The sequence below is a fragment of the Cimex lectularius genome, unplaced genomic scaffold (assembly GCF_000648675.2).
Source record: "Cimex lectularius strain Harlan isolate CLEC.00 unplaced genomic scaffold, Clec_2.1 scaffold52, whole genome shotgun sequence".
NCBI lineage: Eukaryota > Metazoa > Arthropoda > Insecta > Hemiptera > Cimicidae > Cimex > Cimex lectularius.
In genome coordinates this window covers 1,234,240-1,250,938 of record NW_019392742.1, presented here as the reverse complement: position 1 = coordinate 1,250,938, position 16,699 = coordinate 1,234,240, and the positions used below count along the sequence as shown (strand labels likewise).

General features: G+C 34.9%; 1 protein-coding gene across 1 annotated transcript; it reads right to left on the bottom strand.

Moving 5' to 3' along the window:
- Window positions 1–6,966: 6,966 nt before the first annotated feature.
- On the bottom strand, window positions 6,967–12,042 carry LOC106664801 (protein-tyrosine sulfotransferase). The gene is made up of 7 exons (XM_024227108.1): window positions 11,965–12,042; window positions 9,871–10,020; window positions 9,681–9,811; window positions 9,514–9,622; window positions 9,043–9,237; window positions 7,301–7,554; window positions 6,967–7,243 (listed from the first exon to the last, which is right to left on the bottom strand). Exons 1-7 carry the CDS (start codon window positions 12,040–12,042, stop codon window positions 6,967–6,969), a joined length of 1,194 nt encoding a protein of 397 aa, XP_024082876.1.
- Window positions 12,043–16,699: the final 4,657 nt, after the last annotated feature.

Below are 16,699 nucleotides of genomic sequence, written 5' to 3'. Positions count from 1 at the left end.
TATGCGGATTGAAATAATTTTACTGTTTCGTCAGATTGCCCGTCCCACCTAACCCGAGGAATTTCCTATTTCCAGGAAAATTATTCAGAAATCGTGAGATGCGGTCTGGTGGGATGTAGGTTTCAGAAAAACATTTTCTTTATCGTGCCAACGTTTCGAGCTTTATTGAGATCATCTTCAGGGCCTGGGATTTCCAAACGTTGTTTAAATTTAACAAATACATGTAGGATGTGGAAAAAAGTGAATTTATACAATGGAAAAAAAATATTTTTTATATTCAATCAAAGTATTTGTACTCACTCAAAGTGTTTGTCATCTGTGTAATTTGTGCCATTCTTGCGTGTCGTGTTGAGAGTGCCAGTGAGATTTTGCTGTTTTATGTGTATATACGTTGGATTTTGAAGGGGTGGGGAAGGAAGTCGGTATAGAAAAAAGACATTTTTGTATAAGAACACGCAAGAATGGCACAATTACACAGAAGACAAACACTTTGAGTGAGTAAAGAAAATGTTTTTCTGAAACCTACATCACACCAGACCGCATCTCACGATTTCTGAATAATTATCGATTAACGGTCACTAATCACCACACATTCCAGGAAAATTTTCATTCGAAAAAAAATATATCGAGATATTATGATCTACGAAGTATCATTGTCAGTATTATGGTCATCATAAGTATTCATAGATACACACAGCTATTGTAATATGAAAAAATAAAATTTCCAAAAATTGTCTTGGTTTCTTTCTTTATATAACGATTTCATTGACATTTAATTTTTTTAGTACTTCAAGTTTAAACTTTATCTAGTGTTAATAATTAAGTAGGCAAATGTGCCTCTGATTCACATTAATTACCAGAAACGTACTAGCTTTCTCTCTATTGCAAGTACACTCTTTATATATTTTCTTTCTCATATTGATTTTTTATCTCTCTCTGAATTTTCTTTCCAAAGAAATCATTAAAGGTTGACTTTTTTTATAAATTTTAGGGTCTAGAAATTGTACATGATTTTTTGAAAGAAAAAAGAATTAAAGAATTGAGAGGATATGCAAAACTTGCAACGTGTCTAGGTCGTGAAGGTTTAGCATACCCATATTTAAACTTTTTCAAGGAATCAGATCAACGGTGCTTAATTTTTAGATTTTAGGACAGAATCCCTTAAGTTTTTCATTCTAAGGAGAATATATTTGTATTTTGTGACTTTTGAATAAAACCGTATATATTTCAAAGAAAAAGGATGGTCGCTTGTTGACAAAGTGGAGTCATTTTATTACATAATAACCATCGCTACATAATGACCAAAAATCATACCGACTAGATAAAATTGACACGTCAGTACATAAAGAAGAAAAAGAAAGGTTGCCAAAAATATGGCTCTTTGGAGTATTGCCCGTTTGTATTTGCTTTTCATAGCGTTGGTGGGAAGTATTGAATTAAAGTACTCGCTTCCGAAGGAACTCAATATTCACAGAGAGAATATTTATTTGAGGAAAAAGAAACTCCATTCATAATACATTTTCTGTTGTATCATGGAAATACATGATACCTTGTATAATTTTTTTTTCTTAAAACATCTACAGCCTTCTGACAAATTTTGATGATGTTATTTCAATTAAATCAAGCTTAAGAATTTAATTTATATTTCTAATGTTAGGTTAAAAAAGAAGAAAAATTCAATGTGAGATTACGCACATTTATGTGATGTGTATGATTATGTTTATTTTCTCTTTTTTATGTATTTTATCACATAATATAACTTTGAAAATTGTTTGATTTTTAAGTTGATCTTTTTAATCATTTTTATTGGGTTAGAGTTGGGTTTTACAACTGCTGTATTTGTTTTTATTTTATTTTTATTTTCTGTATATTTAGTGTAAATATTTTGTCCAATTTTTCTGATTTGGTTGTTCCCCATATTTGTCTATTTTTATATGTTTCATTTTTCTTTCTTTTCGTGCTTTTTTATTAAGCTAAAGTTGGGAAATAAATTTTGCCCTGGAAAAAAGTTGAACTACTAGTTTAAACCCACTCACCCTTTTTCACACCACACTTTTTTGCTTATTTGCGATACAATTTATTTATATTGGTTCGCAGTTTTTAAAGAAAAGTGTACACCAAGTAGAAAGCTTATAAAACGAAGAAGTTATGGAATATGTCATCTCTATCGTGACTTTTTCATCGGTTGCAAATGTAGTTTGTTTATAAATCTTAATTTTAGCATTTTTTGAAAATTTGTGTTTTTGCACAATTAAATTGAAAGTTACAGACGGTTCGTTGACTTCTTAAAGGAAATTTAACGCTCTTTTAATGTTTTTTTTTCTTTTATCAAAAATGAAAATACAAGAGCTACGAGTAAATTTATAACTAAAACTGTAGGTATTAGAAAAAAAACTGTCCAATATCTGCGAAAGGTTCGAGAATTGGGCTGTGGTTTTAGTGGTAGAGACCTGACGAACTTTGTCCTCCAAGTAGCGAATCACCCTGTCTCTATAACTGGTTTACGTTAGTCTCTTAATACATCAAAAAATTCGGAATGATTTTTCATAATCCCAGCCATATAAGGCGTAACAAAGTAGCGGCAAACTGAGGTGAACAGTCTGAATTTCACAGGAAGATAGAATTTTGGGAAATTAAGTGTCAAAAATTCGGAGCCCGTTTCGTTGTACATTTTCCTTGGTGAAATCGTATTTGAAAGATAGACGTGAGGATAACGTTACACTCCTTTACAATTTCAAACTGTTTTATTTAAAAACCATCGAACTTTAGTGGCCAGAAACAGACTGCTCTTCTAAAGACCATGATCTTCGATTAAACAATAAATTCCTTTGAAGACAGTAGTACTCCAAATATTTTTTGTTCCTTTGGAGGCTGGGAACGTTGTCAGTAATAAGCTAAAGCAGCTTGCAAATCATTTAAAAATAATGAGAATAAAAGTGGACTTAGAACACAGCCTTGCCTTAGTCCGCAGTTGTCAAATTCAGCGAAGAAATTCATGAGCAATTAAGATCTAGCTTACATTTTTATACTATAAGAAACTGTACCTAGATGATTTTAAAATGCTTAATATAAATAATTAAAGACGAGACGAAGGGTTTGTCTTGGTCGAATTAAGATGGTCATTCCAAATCACAGATTTGCTTTGTCTCCTCTCACCTCAACCTTTTCTGTCTAGAGAAAATTTAATATGTACTTTATGCCATGACCTCATTAAAGAAGACATAGTGCATTTTATTGCAAATCGGAGATTCTGCTTCTGCATTTAAATTTTGCTAAATTAAATAAGTAAGATATTAGTAATTAATTTATAGAATTGTTACTTAACGTTCAGAAAATTCAATTTTTGCATATTTAAAATTTTGGATTCTAAATTGCTTGCCCCCAATAATTTGTAGAAAAGATGTTTAGATGTTAGTTGGTAATTTATGTACAATAATTATTAAAATTTACGCTATTGGGTTTATGCAAAAATAATTCAGGTTTTGAAAAGGCAATCGAAACTATTTTTATTTTTTATAAAATAAAGAAGTTTTTTGGAAATATTTTCCATCAAAATCTTTTTTTGACACAATAAAGCCTTGACTTCACTGCGTTCTCTGATCATTTATGCAATAAAAAATGATCAAAATGCCTAAAAAAGTGGTTAGGAAAAATAATAAAAATTCAATTAACTAAACATTACAAATAATTTTATCAGCTTCTATTAATTATATAAATACTCAATTAATTATACACAATTTTTTTCGAAATGAAAAATTTGTGTCACAGGCGGGATTCGAACCCACGACTTTCGGCTCTATACAGAGAGCATGTAGGCGGATCTGAAAAAGGGTAGGAAAGCGACGACCCCCTGGTCAGTTCATGTGGTTAGAGCAGCGGCTTAACGAGTCGAAGGTCGTGGGTTCGAATCCCGCCTGTGACACAAATTTTTCATTTCGAAAAAAAAATTGTGTATAATTCATTGAGTATTACAAAGAATTATTTCAATTAATTATCCTTTTTATCTCGGGTTTTTGGTTGAGATGAAAAATTTGTGTCAAGAGCGGGATTCGAACCCACGACCTTCGACTCGTTAAGCCACTGCTCTAACACATGAGCTGACCAGGGGGTCGTCGCTTTCCTACCCTTTTTCAAATCCGCCTACATGCTCTCTGTATAGAGCCATGGCGTGGCACGCCTCTGGTATGTGGTACCAACCCTTCTCTGCATAACGAAAACCTTCGCGGGCTTTGGCCTAAAGGCAGGTACCCTGTGTCAACCGCGTATGGCCAATCCTCAATCGGGTGAGAACGATCCCTCGCTTCCGGCTCAGGTTCTCTAAAGGTCATCTGCCTGTCGTGTTCTTGACTCTCGGACGACCCCGCCCAATGTCGCTGCCATGTTTCTTTTATCGTGTTTTTCACTGTGAGCTTGTGTGGATCTGATCGCGATGGCCCGGTCTTGGCTTTTGGCCCTAGTACCACCATTCGTTACCCTACAGGCCGACGGTAATATTATTGTTCAATTAATTAAGGTTTTTAGTTGAGATCAAAAAAGTCAGTGTCACGAGCGGGATTCGAACCCACGATCTTCGGCTAGAAACGCCGGTTCTCTACTACTTGAGCTATCGTGACCTCGATCCACTCGGACACTAACTTCTCATCTCAGCCTCACCTTTTGAATTTTCTCTCCTTTTTGAGAGGGGGTTGAGATGGGAAGTTAGTGTCCGAGTGGATCGAGGTCACGATAGCTCAAGTGGTGGAGCAGCGGCGTATCTAGCCGAAGGTCGTGGGTTCGAATCCCGCTCGTGACACTGACTTTTTTATCTCAACTAAAAACCTTAATTAATTGAAAGATATTAATTGGTCAAGTGGACCACGAAACTAGTGAATTATTATTATTAATAAAGATAATAATTGTCATTTATACATTTTAATAGAACCTGATTAAAATATAATTAAGAGCTATTTTTCATTATATTTTTATCCATTTTCAAATTTCACATACTTGGAAGTATAAGAAGATTTAGACTGCTTGCAGGCTGGTCCGCTAATTCTCGCTATACCAATAATATTAAAATGAATTAGGATTTGTTAGAATGGATCTTGAAAATGCAAACTGATTATAGCCAGGATAGGAATAAAAGAACATGATTTTTTTTTAATGGACAGATTATTTATTTACAAATTCCTTGTACATTGACCTTATATTAAAAAAATAACACAAAAATCATTCAATTGACCCTAGTTTTATTTACAAAATTATAAACGAAATTGTCGAACATTTTTCTGAAGCCAGGTCGAACGGTTTACACTTGCTGGCATAAATGGCACAAAATTACGAAAATTACCCTTCTCGTTATTTTAAGTTTTAAGTACTTCGATTTTTTTGTTCAAATGTAAGGCTAGAGAAAGAAACGTTGAAATAAATAGCCCGGTATGTATTTTATGTACAGTCCTTACCCTTATAAATAAAATTGTGCAACGTGCTAATTTTATAGAAATTAACATGCATATTTTTTCCTTATAAAACTTTGTTTCACTTAAAAAGTAATGTCTTAGGTTATTGTTAAAATGGCGTTTTGTTTTTCTTTTCGAAAATTACTTTCCCTTTAACCATATTACGTTTAATACGACAAGAAATCAATTCTATTTGGTCAAATTTTCGGTCGGTCCAACATTTAAACTGCAGGACAGTCTTTGGTACATAAATACAAGACATACATCATCACTTTCACTATAAAAATATGATTTTTACTACGTGCGATTTCTAGTGTAGAAAGAAAAATTGTGAATTGAAATTTCCTTTTATTTTCTTTCCTCCTGTAAATTAAGATAAATAGACGCCATTAGAGCAATGTACATATGTACAATAATAATACAATAATAATATAAAAAGAAAAAAAAACAACATGGAAAAAACACAAATAAATATAAAAAAAAGTAGTATTTTCACATTTGATTTTGTAAATAAATAGGCACCAATGATTAACACATTCAAAGCCTGTGATGCATTTTGTCGGTAGAATAGTAAAAAAACTTATATAGTATTTTTTTAGTTATTCTGAACGATAATGGATAATTAACATTATTTCTTAGACAAATACAAAATTAAAATTAAATAAGAAGAAAGATTGTTCGGGTGCATCTCAATTAGAAACACTAGTTTTTTTAACCTTTTTATTCACCCTGTGATGTTCGGTGTTTGGGCAAACTTCGGTGTATGGATTTCCGTCAGTAAAGATCACAGATTTCTGAAAAATTAGCTTAAAATAAGGGAAAATAGAAAAGTAAAAAGTTCGTCGCAAGCTTCTCTCTTCTCGTGGGCTCAACTTGACAACTAAACACTAACATATTTGCTTTAAATGCAAAATTGGATTTACAATTACAGAACAAATCAATCAAATAGTCAAATAGTTTAAATATTTTATTTTTTTCATATAGTTTCTTGCCTGAGATTCTTGAATTTTGAGGCTGAAGATAGTGTAAAAATCTAATCCTGTCCATCCTTTAACATCCTGACGTCCTATACGTCCTACATGAGGCACTGATGTAGCCATCGCAATAGCTGAGTAAAAATTCTGATTTAAGAAATATTTTTGTTATTTTCATCAGCCATTACTGAGGAAATCAAGCCTTTTTTTTAAAGGACATATTTTCTGAACCATCTAGAGACTATTTCAGCTAAATCTACCAGGTACATGCGTTCAGATTCAGTATGAGATTTTTGTGTGTTAAATATTAATTATTGGTGCCTTCTTTTATCATTCATCACAAAAAAAAGTAAGAAAAAACAAAAACACAATACAGAAAATATATATACTAGAGTATAGACTGTCACGTATACGTAAAAATTGTCATTAGCACTTAAAAAAAAATATAAATAAGAAAAGAAAAAATATATCAAACTAGCCTTAAAACACAGTTAATGTATGTGGGAATAAATTAAAACAAATATACAAAATTATCACTAGAGCGTACTGTGATGTCACGCGTTTTCCGGTGACGAGCCTTTCATGAGAAGTTCGCCGGCTTTTTGCTCCCACTCTTTGCTGTTCTCTTTGACTTTTCGCGTATTGTCCAGGACTATTGAGTCCGGCTGACCGTAGTTCGGAGGATTCGCCCTTGGGTCGTACCCGAGCCTGGAGAGCATGGGAGCGATAGTGGCCATGTCCCGGACGACGTCTTCTGGAAAATGGCCTACCCATTTGGTCAGCGCTTCTATGTTGACCGGCTTGATGACTTGATCGGACGACCTCTCCACTCTGAGAAACAACAAATGAATGGATACCATAGATTGTTTTAGGCCAGACAAGTCTTACTTGGACAGAAGTACACCGCCGGGCTCGTTAATGTGGTCCTCGTGGTGCAACACGGCATCGTCCCATTCCACGTCCAAGAAGTTGAGGATTCTCCGTAGCCAAGCAGACGGGTGCAAGACGAGCTGTTCATAGTAAACAATCATACAACGGGACTTTCCCACCGACAGGCACTTATCGTACATCACTTTGATAGCGTCGTTCCACTTAGTCATGCACTGCCTGTAATCTGTCAAGTCGAACCCTGTTATAGTCACCTGAAAAACAAAAGGCATTTCTGAAATTATGGCTTCGTTTCCTTTATTATGGCTTCTAATAAGAAGACATCAAATGAACAATAACAATAATGAAACATAAAAACATGTTTTTGGATGAACGATAAGATGGGATAAGAGCGATGATAAATAAAATACAACCCAATGTCTCGTTTATGATTCATCCAGATGTCAATAAACTATTGGCTGGCATCATTGTTTCAACTAAATTCGTCTGAAATACCCTTTCCTAGTAAAGTTGATTCCAATTTAGGCATAGCACATCTGCATGCAACACCCTGAACGTATTGACGCCCCCACCATCAAGACGAATTCAATGGTCATTGGCCTTGAGAGGGCTGATAACAACTTGACAGTCGAATGTAGGAAATCTCCCTACATACTGATGACGTACCGATGAAATCAGGGCAACCTACGAGGGCGTAGTGCATATAATTAACTTCAGTAGATTCTTTGAAGCGGGTGGCGGATCTCAAAGGGAGAACGTACGGTGTTACGTCTGCGATTCAACACGGCACCAGAAGCCTAACTTCAGGGTTAATAGTATAGTCGTGGGCACCTGTAGCGTTTCATTTCTTTCGCTCTCTAGACCTTGGGGTGGAAAGTTCGCCCCGCTGTCAATTGTGGCCTTGAGATTACATAGCCTGCTGCTGTATGCGCAGGGGCTAGCTTTGCTTTACCAGTCAGCGTGCCCCGGCCAATATGCCCCCAACCTACGAACCAAACGATGCCAGACCAGTGAAAAAGAATGGACCACGCGGTAAGAAGAAGTTCAGAAGGAAGACGGATCAGACCAAGTGGAGACAGAGGTGATCCAACACGAAGATTGGAAAGATCTCGCTATACATAGAAAAAGTAGGTAGTTCTGTGTCTGTGTCCGCACTATAGGATTATTATGCGTTACTACACATAGTTTACAGCCCACTATCTTCAGGCTTTTTTATTAGCCTTCATAGTCCATTGGTCAAGAAACATTTTCCTTTTCATCCTTCTTTACATTATACTATTATACAGCGGTTTTCTCTTCTCGGTGGAACCTCGACATGTTTTAAGTGACTGCGTCGGCAAAGTTAGCAGGTTAATAGTCCTGAAATGTATGTGAGTTTGGTTCGGCTTTGAGAACTAGGTCCTTAGTAGTAAGTTTAGGCGAGAATAAACTCCATCAAGTCAGTATTAGTGCCTTACTATGATAAACAGATTGATTTAAAATATAAGTTAATGGGAGCAGGGGGTTGGAAGGTCACGGTCCCGGCCAAGGAGTCATCGGCCGTAACATACATCTCTCCCAAATTGGCCTTTTAGGGCACCTTGTCAGTATCGAGGGATCCCATGATAGGTGTGCAAGTGGTGCCACTTGTTTCTGATCCTGGGGTCATCTTATATACCTATCCAGGTCGAAAACCCTCCTCCCAGGCCAAGGCAAATACCAAAAATAGGACTGTTCTGTCATATCCCTAAAATAGTACTTACCTTTCTTGATATGATGGAATGGACTGTCGCTCGGCCATCCCTGACCATAAAAATGAATTTGGAGTTGGGAAAGAGCAAGGACAGGTAGTCGGCTGCTTTCAGTGTCAGTGGGTCTTTGTTGCAGAGCCTTTCAGCAGGCTCGCCGTGCCTGGCGATCACCTCCAAGCAAAACGCAGCGACTGCAGCGTCCAGGACCTGTTAAAAACACGACATATATAAGATAAATAAATGAAAAGGTTTCTTTTGTTAGTTCTTGGATTATCTGCTTCCAAGATATCGCACAACTCTGTGGTTCATTTCAACCGTTTCCCACAAATTTAAACAACAGTACAGGATAAAGAAGATGTACGGCACATTTCGATTGATGTGGAATATTCGAAGCATTGGATTTTCTTTCCAAAAAGTAATTTACACGGTTGCAATAATTTATTAAGCCTATCTGCTGAAACATCGCCAATTTTCCGAAGTTACCTCATTGTTAACGCCTGCTTCTTCCAACCGGAATGTCTCCTTTTTGGACTTAATCCAATGAGTCCTCATTTGCAGGATCCTAGGTATCACTCTTGTTTCTTGTCCGCATCTGAAAACCGGCGAGTTTTAACACTTTTAAATAAATAATTGTTAAAATCGGCACTCACCTGACTTCAGGATGGGCGTCGAGCATCGCCCTCATCAAAGTCGTGCCCGACCGAGGCACCCCGCCGATAAAGATGAGCGGCATGAGTCGGTCATAATGGTAAATCCGGTTGTTCTTGCCGACCATGAAGTTCTAAGGAATTAAGTCACTTTGAGTATGAGGAAACAAGTTTTGTTACCATGTCGGATTACCTCTTTGGACAACATGACTGATCCTGGGCCTGAGGAGTTGGAGCAATACTGCAGCTTGTAAGTGACGTAAAGGAAGAACAGCCCTACCGCCACCAGGATCAGCCATCTCCTCCCTCCTCGGTTCATCCTGCTGCTACCTTCATGCTTCACCTAGACAACAATAAATACATGTAAAAATATATTACAAATTACAGTCAACTGATAGCCTTTATAATTTTATAATGGAAGCCACCATGAAAACAAAGCTGCTGCAGATGAGCAATTTGTGATCAAATTTAAAATTAAAAACAAGGGTTAAGATAAAATTTTCTGAGTTGAAAATAAACAAATCATTCACCCTTAATTATGGGTACAAGAATTAATTGACTGGACAGATTTATCATAAAAATTATCAAATTTGACATAGCGGACTGTCATTTTTGTTCATATTTTATGAGTTTTAGGAAATAATGATTTATGATTAATTTAAATCAAACGGCTGCTAAATATTGGATAAAGATGAAACTTTCAGGGATGAAAATGAGAGAATATTTTTTCCTATTCACAGTTGAACAATTTCAGACCATATCAACAGAAATAAATAATTCAATTAACAGAAAATCAAACAAATCATCGATTAAAATAGATTTAAGGACCAACTATCGTGTAAAATGGGAGGAGAAATGATCTTTTATCGCTGAAAACTTAATGACAATTTTTGAGATGTGAAAAAATTCGTCTGATTTTTTTCCCAACGAATTAGCCACCAAAAAAACAAGCTTTCCGAAACAACACTTATCTGCATCGTAGATGACCAGTTTCACGTAAAATGTAGGTAAGAATTAAAGTTAAAAAATACTATAATCAAAATTAATTAAGGTTTTTAGTTGAGATAAAAAGGGAATGACACGAGCGGGATTCGAACCCACGATCTTTGGTGAGATACGCCGCTCCTCTACCACTTGAGCTATAGTGACCTCGACTAAGTTCTCATCTCAACCCCACCTTTTGAATTTTCCCTCGTTTTCGCATTTTTCAAATGTCGTGTAATCTAAATGTATCGTGGATTGTGAGCTTACTGAATTTGCAAAGTGTAGAGTTTCCAGTCAGCAGGAGTTCTTCTGTACAGGAATCTTGATGAGTGGATATTAATCTTTTTGAACATTGGTATACCTTGTGCTTGAAACAGCCTCCATTAAGAGTTATAATTTTATTATTTTTCGATTTTAACACATAATATGAATCTGATATTATAGTAACAAATTAATTTTAATATTTTCTTGGAATGGGATAAAAGTAAAATAATTCAAAAATTTCCTCAGAAAATATAGGCAGTTGGAGGAAATAAGTTACCCTAAGATCGGTATCGATCGTACAATGCATTCTTAACATATTTTCAAAATTTAATAAATTTCAAATTTTACTTCTAGTAAGAGGTGAGGTTTTAAATAATATTCTAATCGTTTTAATTCTTTAAATAAATTATGACTACTCATTATACTTGGGTGCATGATTTGTAATTTACAGAATGTTAAGGAATTTTCAATGTCCTGAAGAGTATTCAAGAGCAGTTCATATAGTATCTGAATTTGGTGAAATGCATCCTTGATTTCAATTATTTCTGCTTGGTATTTTATTTTCCGTCCTATTAAATTTATTTTGTATTCCAATTCTTCGCCATTTGTCTGAAGTGTTTGAATAGTTTCATTGAAATTTATAATTAATTCATTATTTACCGAGTACATGGATTTGATTTGATTTTCAATATTTATTTGGTTGTCTTTAATTTGATTGATAAGATTGTCAAAGTTTTCCTTGTCTGTGTTGTCCAGGTTTCCTGTAATAAATTTTATAACTGATCCAAGTCCATTAATAAGTCCTCGACGTTGTCGGTTGGTTCTGTGCACACTTATATGGTCAATTTTTTCGTCGATGAGTGATTTGGAATAGTTTATTAAGTTACGAAATGGTAGTGTTTCTTCTAGAATTGTTTTGTTTGATTTTATGTGTTTTGTGATTTTGAGATATTGGTTATTTAAAATGTCTACTTCAGAGATTAATTCTTTTAAGTCGTAATAATGGATCAAATGTGAGTTCCGAGGTTTCTAATCTTGCAATTCCTAAGCTAATCGGCAGAATTCCGTTATTGTGCGTCACGTCTTTTATCTCGTAGGCGAAGCTGGGTTTGAGCATCGCGAGGGTCCTGCAACATCACGTTTTTGTTGTTAAATTGATAAGGAAACAGTCTTGGACGTTTTATATTAGATAAATGAATATTCGGTTTCGTGTTATAATGAGATTTTTCTATTAGAGCTGTTTTTAAAATAGGGTTTTTGGATTTTATTTTTTCTCTTTTAAATCGTGGTCTCAACTTATTCTGTTTTGTTTGTTTTTGACATAAACTATGTCTGGTATTTCTGGTAATTCTGTTCTTGCCAAGTTTCTCTTACTAATAACATTTTCTTTGCTGGTCAAATTATTTTCATTAATTAATTGGTAAATGGTTTTTACTTTTTCTTTATGATTATTTATATAATTGTTAATCAATTGGGTTTCTAAATCTATATGCAGTGGTGATTCTCGTTCTATATGACCGTTAATAATTTCTATGGGTTTTAGTTTGGTGACGGAATGAATTGAGTTATTGTATGCTAAAATAGAAAAGTTAACTTTACTTTTAATTGTATTATTTTCAAAATTTGGATTATTGTTTAGGAGTCGGATGTGTTCGATTAGGGTTGAGTGGAAACGTTCGATCACTCCATTTGACTCGGGATTTTGTGATGAGATGAAGTGAGTTTCGATTTTGTGCAATTTTAGCAATTCCTTGACCAAGGAATTGTTAAATTCTTCTCCATTGTCGGCTATGATTTGTTTTGGGATGTCATGCCCACAAAAGAATTTTACTAGTGTGTTTACTACTTCTATGGCCTGTCCAGATTTTAGTTTATATGCTTCCGCATATTTAGAAAAGGGGTCAATGATTGTCAAAAATTTTGAGTTTTCTAGGGTGATGGTATCTACGTGAATTAATTCAAATGGTTTTGTGGGTGTTGGTGTAATATTGTATTTTAATTGCAGGGGGTGTCTATCGTATTTATTAGTTAAGCAATTTTCACATTGATTTATGTAAGTTTGAATCGACTTTCTTTTGTTTGGCCAGTAGTAGAGTTCTTTAATCCTATTGTGTACTTCGTCTACGCCTCTGTGGTTTGACTTTCCCAAATGATAGTTTTCTATTATTTCTCGAATTTCTTCTTCTGAGTCTACATCTATTAATTTTTTAGTGTATCTGCTGAAATCAATTTCAGAATGTTTGAAGTATTTGGAAAGTGTAGAGCAAAATGCTTCATAGTTTTCGTTTTCAAAGAATAGGCCATATTTAGTTTTTGGGATGATATATGTTTTTATGAACTGTATCAATCCTGGGGACTAAAACCGAAAATGGCCTATTGGCTATACACGGCAGTAATAAGACCCAGAATAACCTATGGATCACTAATCTGGTGGAACAAAGCTCCACAAAAAGTAGCTACCCAAACATTAGGCAGCTTACAAAGATTAGCAAACCTATGTATCACAGGGGCGATGAGAACAACCCCTACAAACGCATTAGAAACCTTGCTANGTTACAAGAACAAGTTTTAACCTAATTTAACGATGTACTCTCGTCAAGCTCTAGGCAAGGAATCGCTATTAAAAATACAGAATTAAATAAGTAGGTCTCTTGGGAGGGAGAAGGTGCTGACCACAATGCTAGGAATGATACCTGCATCTAAGCGTTGTAAAAAGATAATTTCACATAACTTATATATATATATATAAAATAACCTGAGTTATGTGTAAAATAGTCTTTTACGACCTGAGGTACCTTCGAGAGGTTAGCAATCTAAGAAAGCAGGAGACAAAATAATGACAGTCAGTGAGAAAACGCGCGAAAAAAGGAAGAATTTCCGTTTAAAGCGCAGAGGGCCGGCGATGACAACTTGATTTATGTAGGCCTATAAATAAGACATACATTCATGTATAACATAAAATAGTAGGGCGGTTTTTTTGTTATTTTATCCTTATTTTCCTCTCTTTTAATAGCTTGAATCAAACCCTTTTGACATAACCTGAAAGAAGAGAAATTTAAGTTTCTAACGGTCTTAATGATGTACATTTTGAATAAAATGCAAAGCATTATGCGTTTTTAAGTTCAAAAAAGAGAAAACCATTACCCCCAAAATCCAACTAAAAAGTGAGTCACTAACGTAACAGCTAAAACCGTCATCCACAAAGATATTTCCCAACATGAGAGAAGCAAATCTTGAATAGACATACAGAAAACACTAACAGTACACGCAGAAAAATCGATAAGTATAAAAACATTGAAATTAACTCCATTACAGTTCGTGGTCCGATTGACCAATTAACACTTTTCAATTAATTAATATTTATGAAAGGTATTGGTTGAGATAAAAAAGTCAGCGTCACGAGCGGGATTCGAACCCACGACCTTCGGCTAAATACGCCGCTGCTCTACCACTTGAGCTATCGAGATGTCGATCCACTCGGACACAAACTTCCCATCTCAACCCCACCTTTGAATTTTCCCTCCTTTTTGCCATTTTTCAAATGCGTAATCTATTTGATTCTCGGCGACAAATGAAATGGCCACGGAGAGCTTTCGTGAAGATATACTTCAGTTTAATTATTAAATCCATTACAGTCCGTGGGTTCGAATCCCGCTCGTCACACTGACTTTTTTACCTCAACCAATACCTTTCATAAATATTAATTTCATCGAAAAATTGAAATTAACAAAACTTGAAAAAACACAACATTTATTTTAAAAAATTCCTATCTAAAAACAAAAATGCGAAAGATTACCTGGCCGAATAATGAGGATTTTTAACCATAATTACCGGTGTGGATAAGTCTATAGCTGCTCTGAACCACTTAAGTTGGGCTAGTTTGTTCAAACTGCACCTACAGTCAAATCAAATCTGATCATTTAGGGGCTTTCCGCCCCTTGGAAATGAAACGAATTGTCTTTGTTACACGAAGTCATGCGCTGTTAATGGTCCGTTAAATGGAATCGTGTAATAACTCAGGTTCTAAACGTTTTTCCATCAATTATTATGAAATAAGTAGACGAAACAATTGACAAACGATTCCGCCCTATTGTCAAAAAGCCTGTAACTATAGCGATTACAAAAGGCTCAGTAATTAAAGATTAAACAGTATTATCATATCAAATGTGATTCTTAGGTAGAATTTGTCAGGGGCAACGTCTAAAATGTTATCTTCAGCGCAACATGAAAGAGAATCCCATATTTAAATTAAGCTGGGAAAATACCGACATACGTATACCGCTGGGTAGGTTTTTTTTATGATCTTCGTGATTACGTTTTCAGACATAAAGGAAAATAGAGGCAGTATAAATGATTAAAGGTTGTGAGCCAGAAAATTAAGCTTAAAATGTGATCCATGCAGAGTTATGTATATGCAGCCAAGGATGTAATAATTACTTAAAAAAATGATTTGTTGTTACAATCGATAATTTTCTCAATATATTAGATATTTTCTGCCACTTATTACGTTTCGGTTGTAATTTAACCTGTCAATTAGTCCTATTAAGCTCTTGAGAGTAATAAGTTGAATGCTTACTGCCCGCCAAGCTTTACGCGATAATGTGCACATTTTGTTCACCAATCTTGCTTGCTATTTTTCAAATATTGGCTCTTTTTATGTAATTTGCAGAATTATTTATACAGGTATAAACCGTCATAAATTCTTAACAAAATACATAGTATCAATATTTAATTAAAAAATAAATTGGGAGGTAACATTTCACGAGAAAGCTAATTTGAAAAATTCATTAGATTTCGTGGTCCGAGTGACAAAATAACGTTTTTCGATTAATTAATTGCATTTTTATCTCAACCAATACCTTACATAAAGATTAATTAATTGAAAAGAATTTATTTGATCAATCGGACCACGAAATCCAATGAATTTAATAAGTTTAATGAAGTATATTTTCACTAAAGCTCTCCGTGGCCATTTAATTTGTCGCCGAGAATCAAATAGACTAAACGACATTTGAAAAATGGCAAAAAAGAGAGAAAATACGAAAGGTTGAGTTGACATGAAAAGTTAGTATCCGAGTGGATCGAAGTCACGATAGCTCAAGTGGTAGAGCAGCGGCGTATCTAGCTGAAGACCGTGGGTTCGAATCCCGCTCGTTGACATTGACTTTTTTATCTCAACTAAAAACCTTAATTAATGTTACTACCATCCTTCAACTCCTTCCTGTTATGTACACCTAACCCTCCAGCTACACCTATATTTATTAGAACATTAGTTCAAAACATCATGCTCAACACAAAAAAAAATGATGGTGAAGTCTGCAAAACCAATACGTTTTATCTCAACCATAAAGATTAATTAATTGAAAAGAATTTATATGGTCGATCGGACCACGAAATCCAATGATTTTAATAAGTTACAATTAATTAAGGTTTTTAGTTGAGATAAAAAAGTCAATGGCACGATCGGGATTCGAACCCACGATCTTCGGCTAGATACGCCGCTGCTACTACCACTTGAGCTATCGTGACCTCGATCCACTCGGACACTAACTTCCCATCTCAACCCCACCTTTTGCATTTTCCCTCCTTTTTGCCATTTTTCTTTTTTTTATCTCAACTAAAAACCTTAATTAATTGTAATATATTAATTGGTCAAGCGGACCACGAAATTAGTGAATTTAAGAATTTAATAAGTTTAATGAAGTATATTTTCGCAAAACTCTCCGTGGCCATAATTTGTCGTCGAGAATCAAATAGATTACACGATATTTGAA

Coding starts and splice junctions, on each gene's coding strand:
- LOC106664801 (XM_024227108.1), bottom strand. CDS start 12,042: ATGCTCAAACCCAGCTTCGCCTACGAGATAAAAGACGTGACGCACAAT. Junction 9,812..9,870: donor CAGTCATGTTGTCCAAAGAG/GTAATCCGACAT, acceptor TTAATTCCTTAG/AACTTCATGGTCGGCAAGAA. Junction 9,623..9,680: donor GACGCCCATCCTGAAGTCAG/GTGAGTGCCGAT, acceptor GCCGGTTTTCAG/ATGCGGACAAGAAACAAGAG.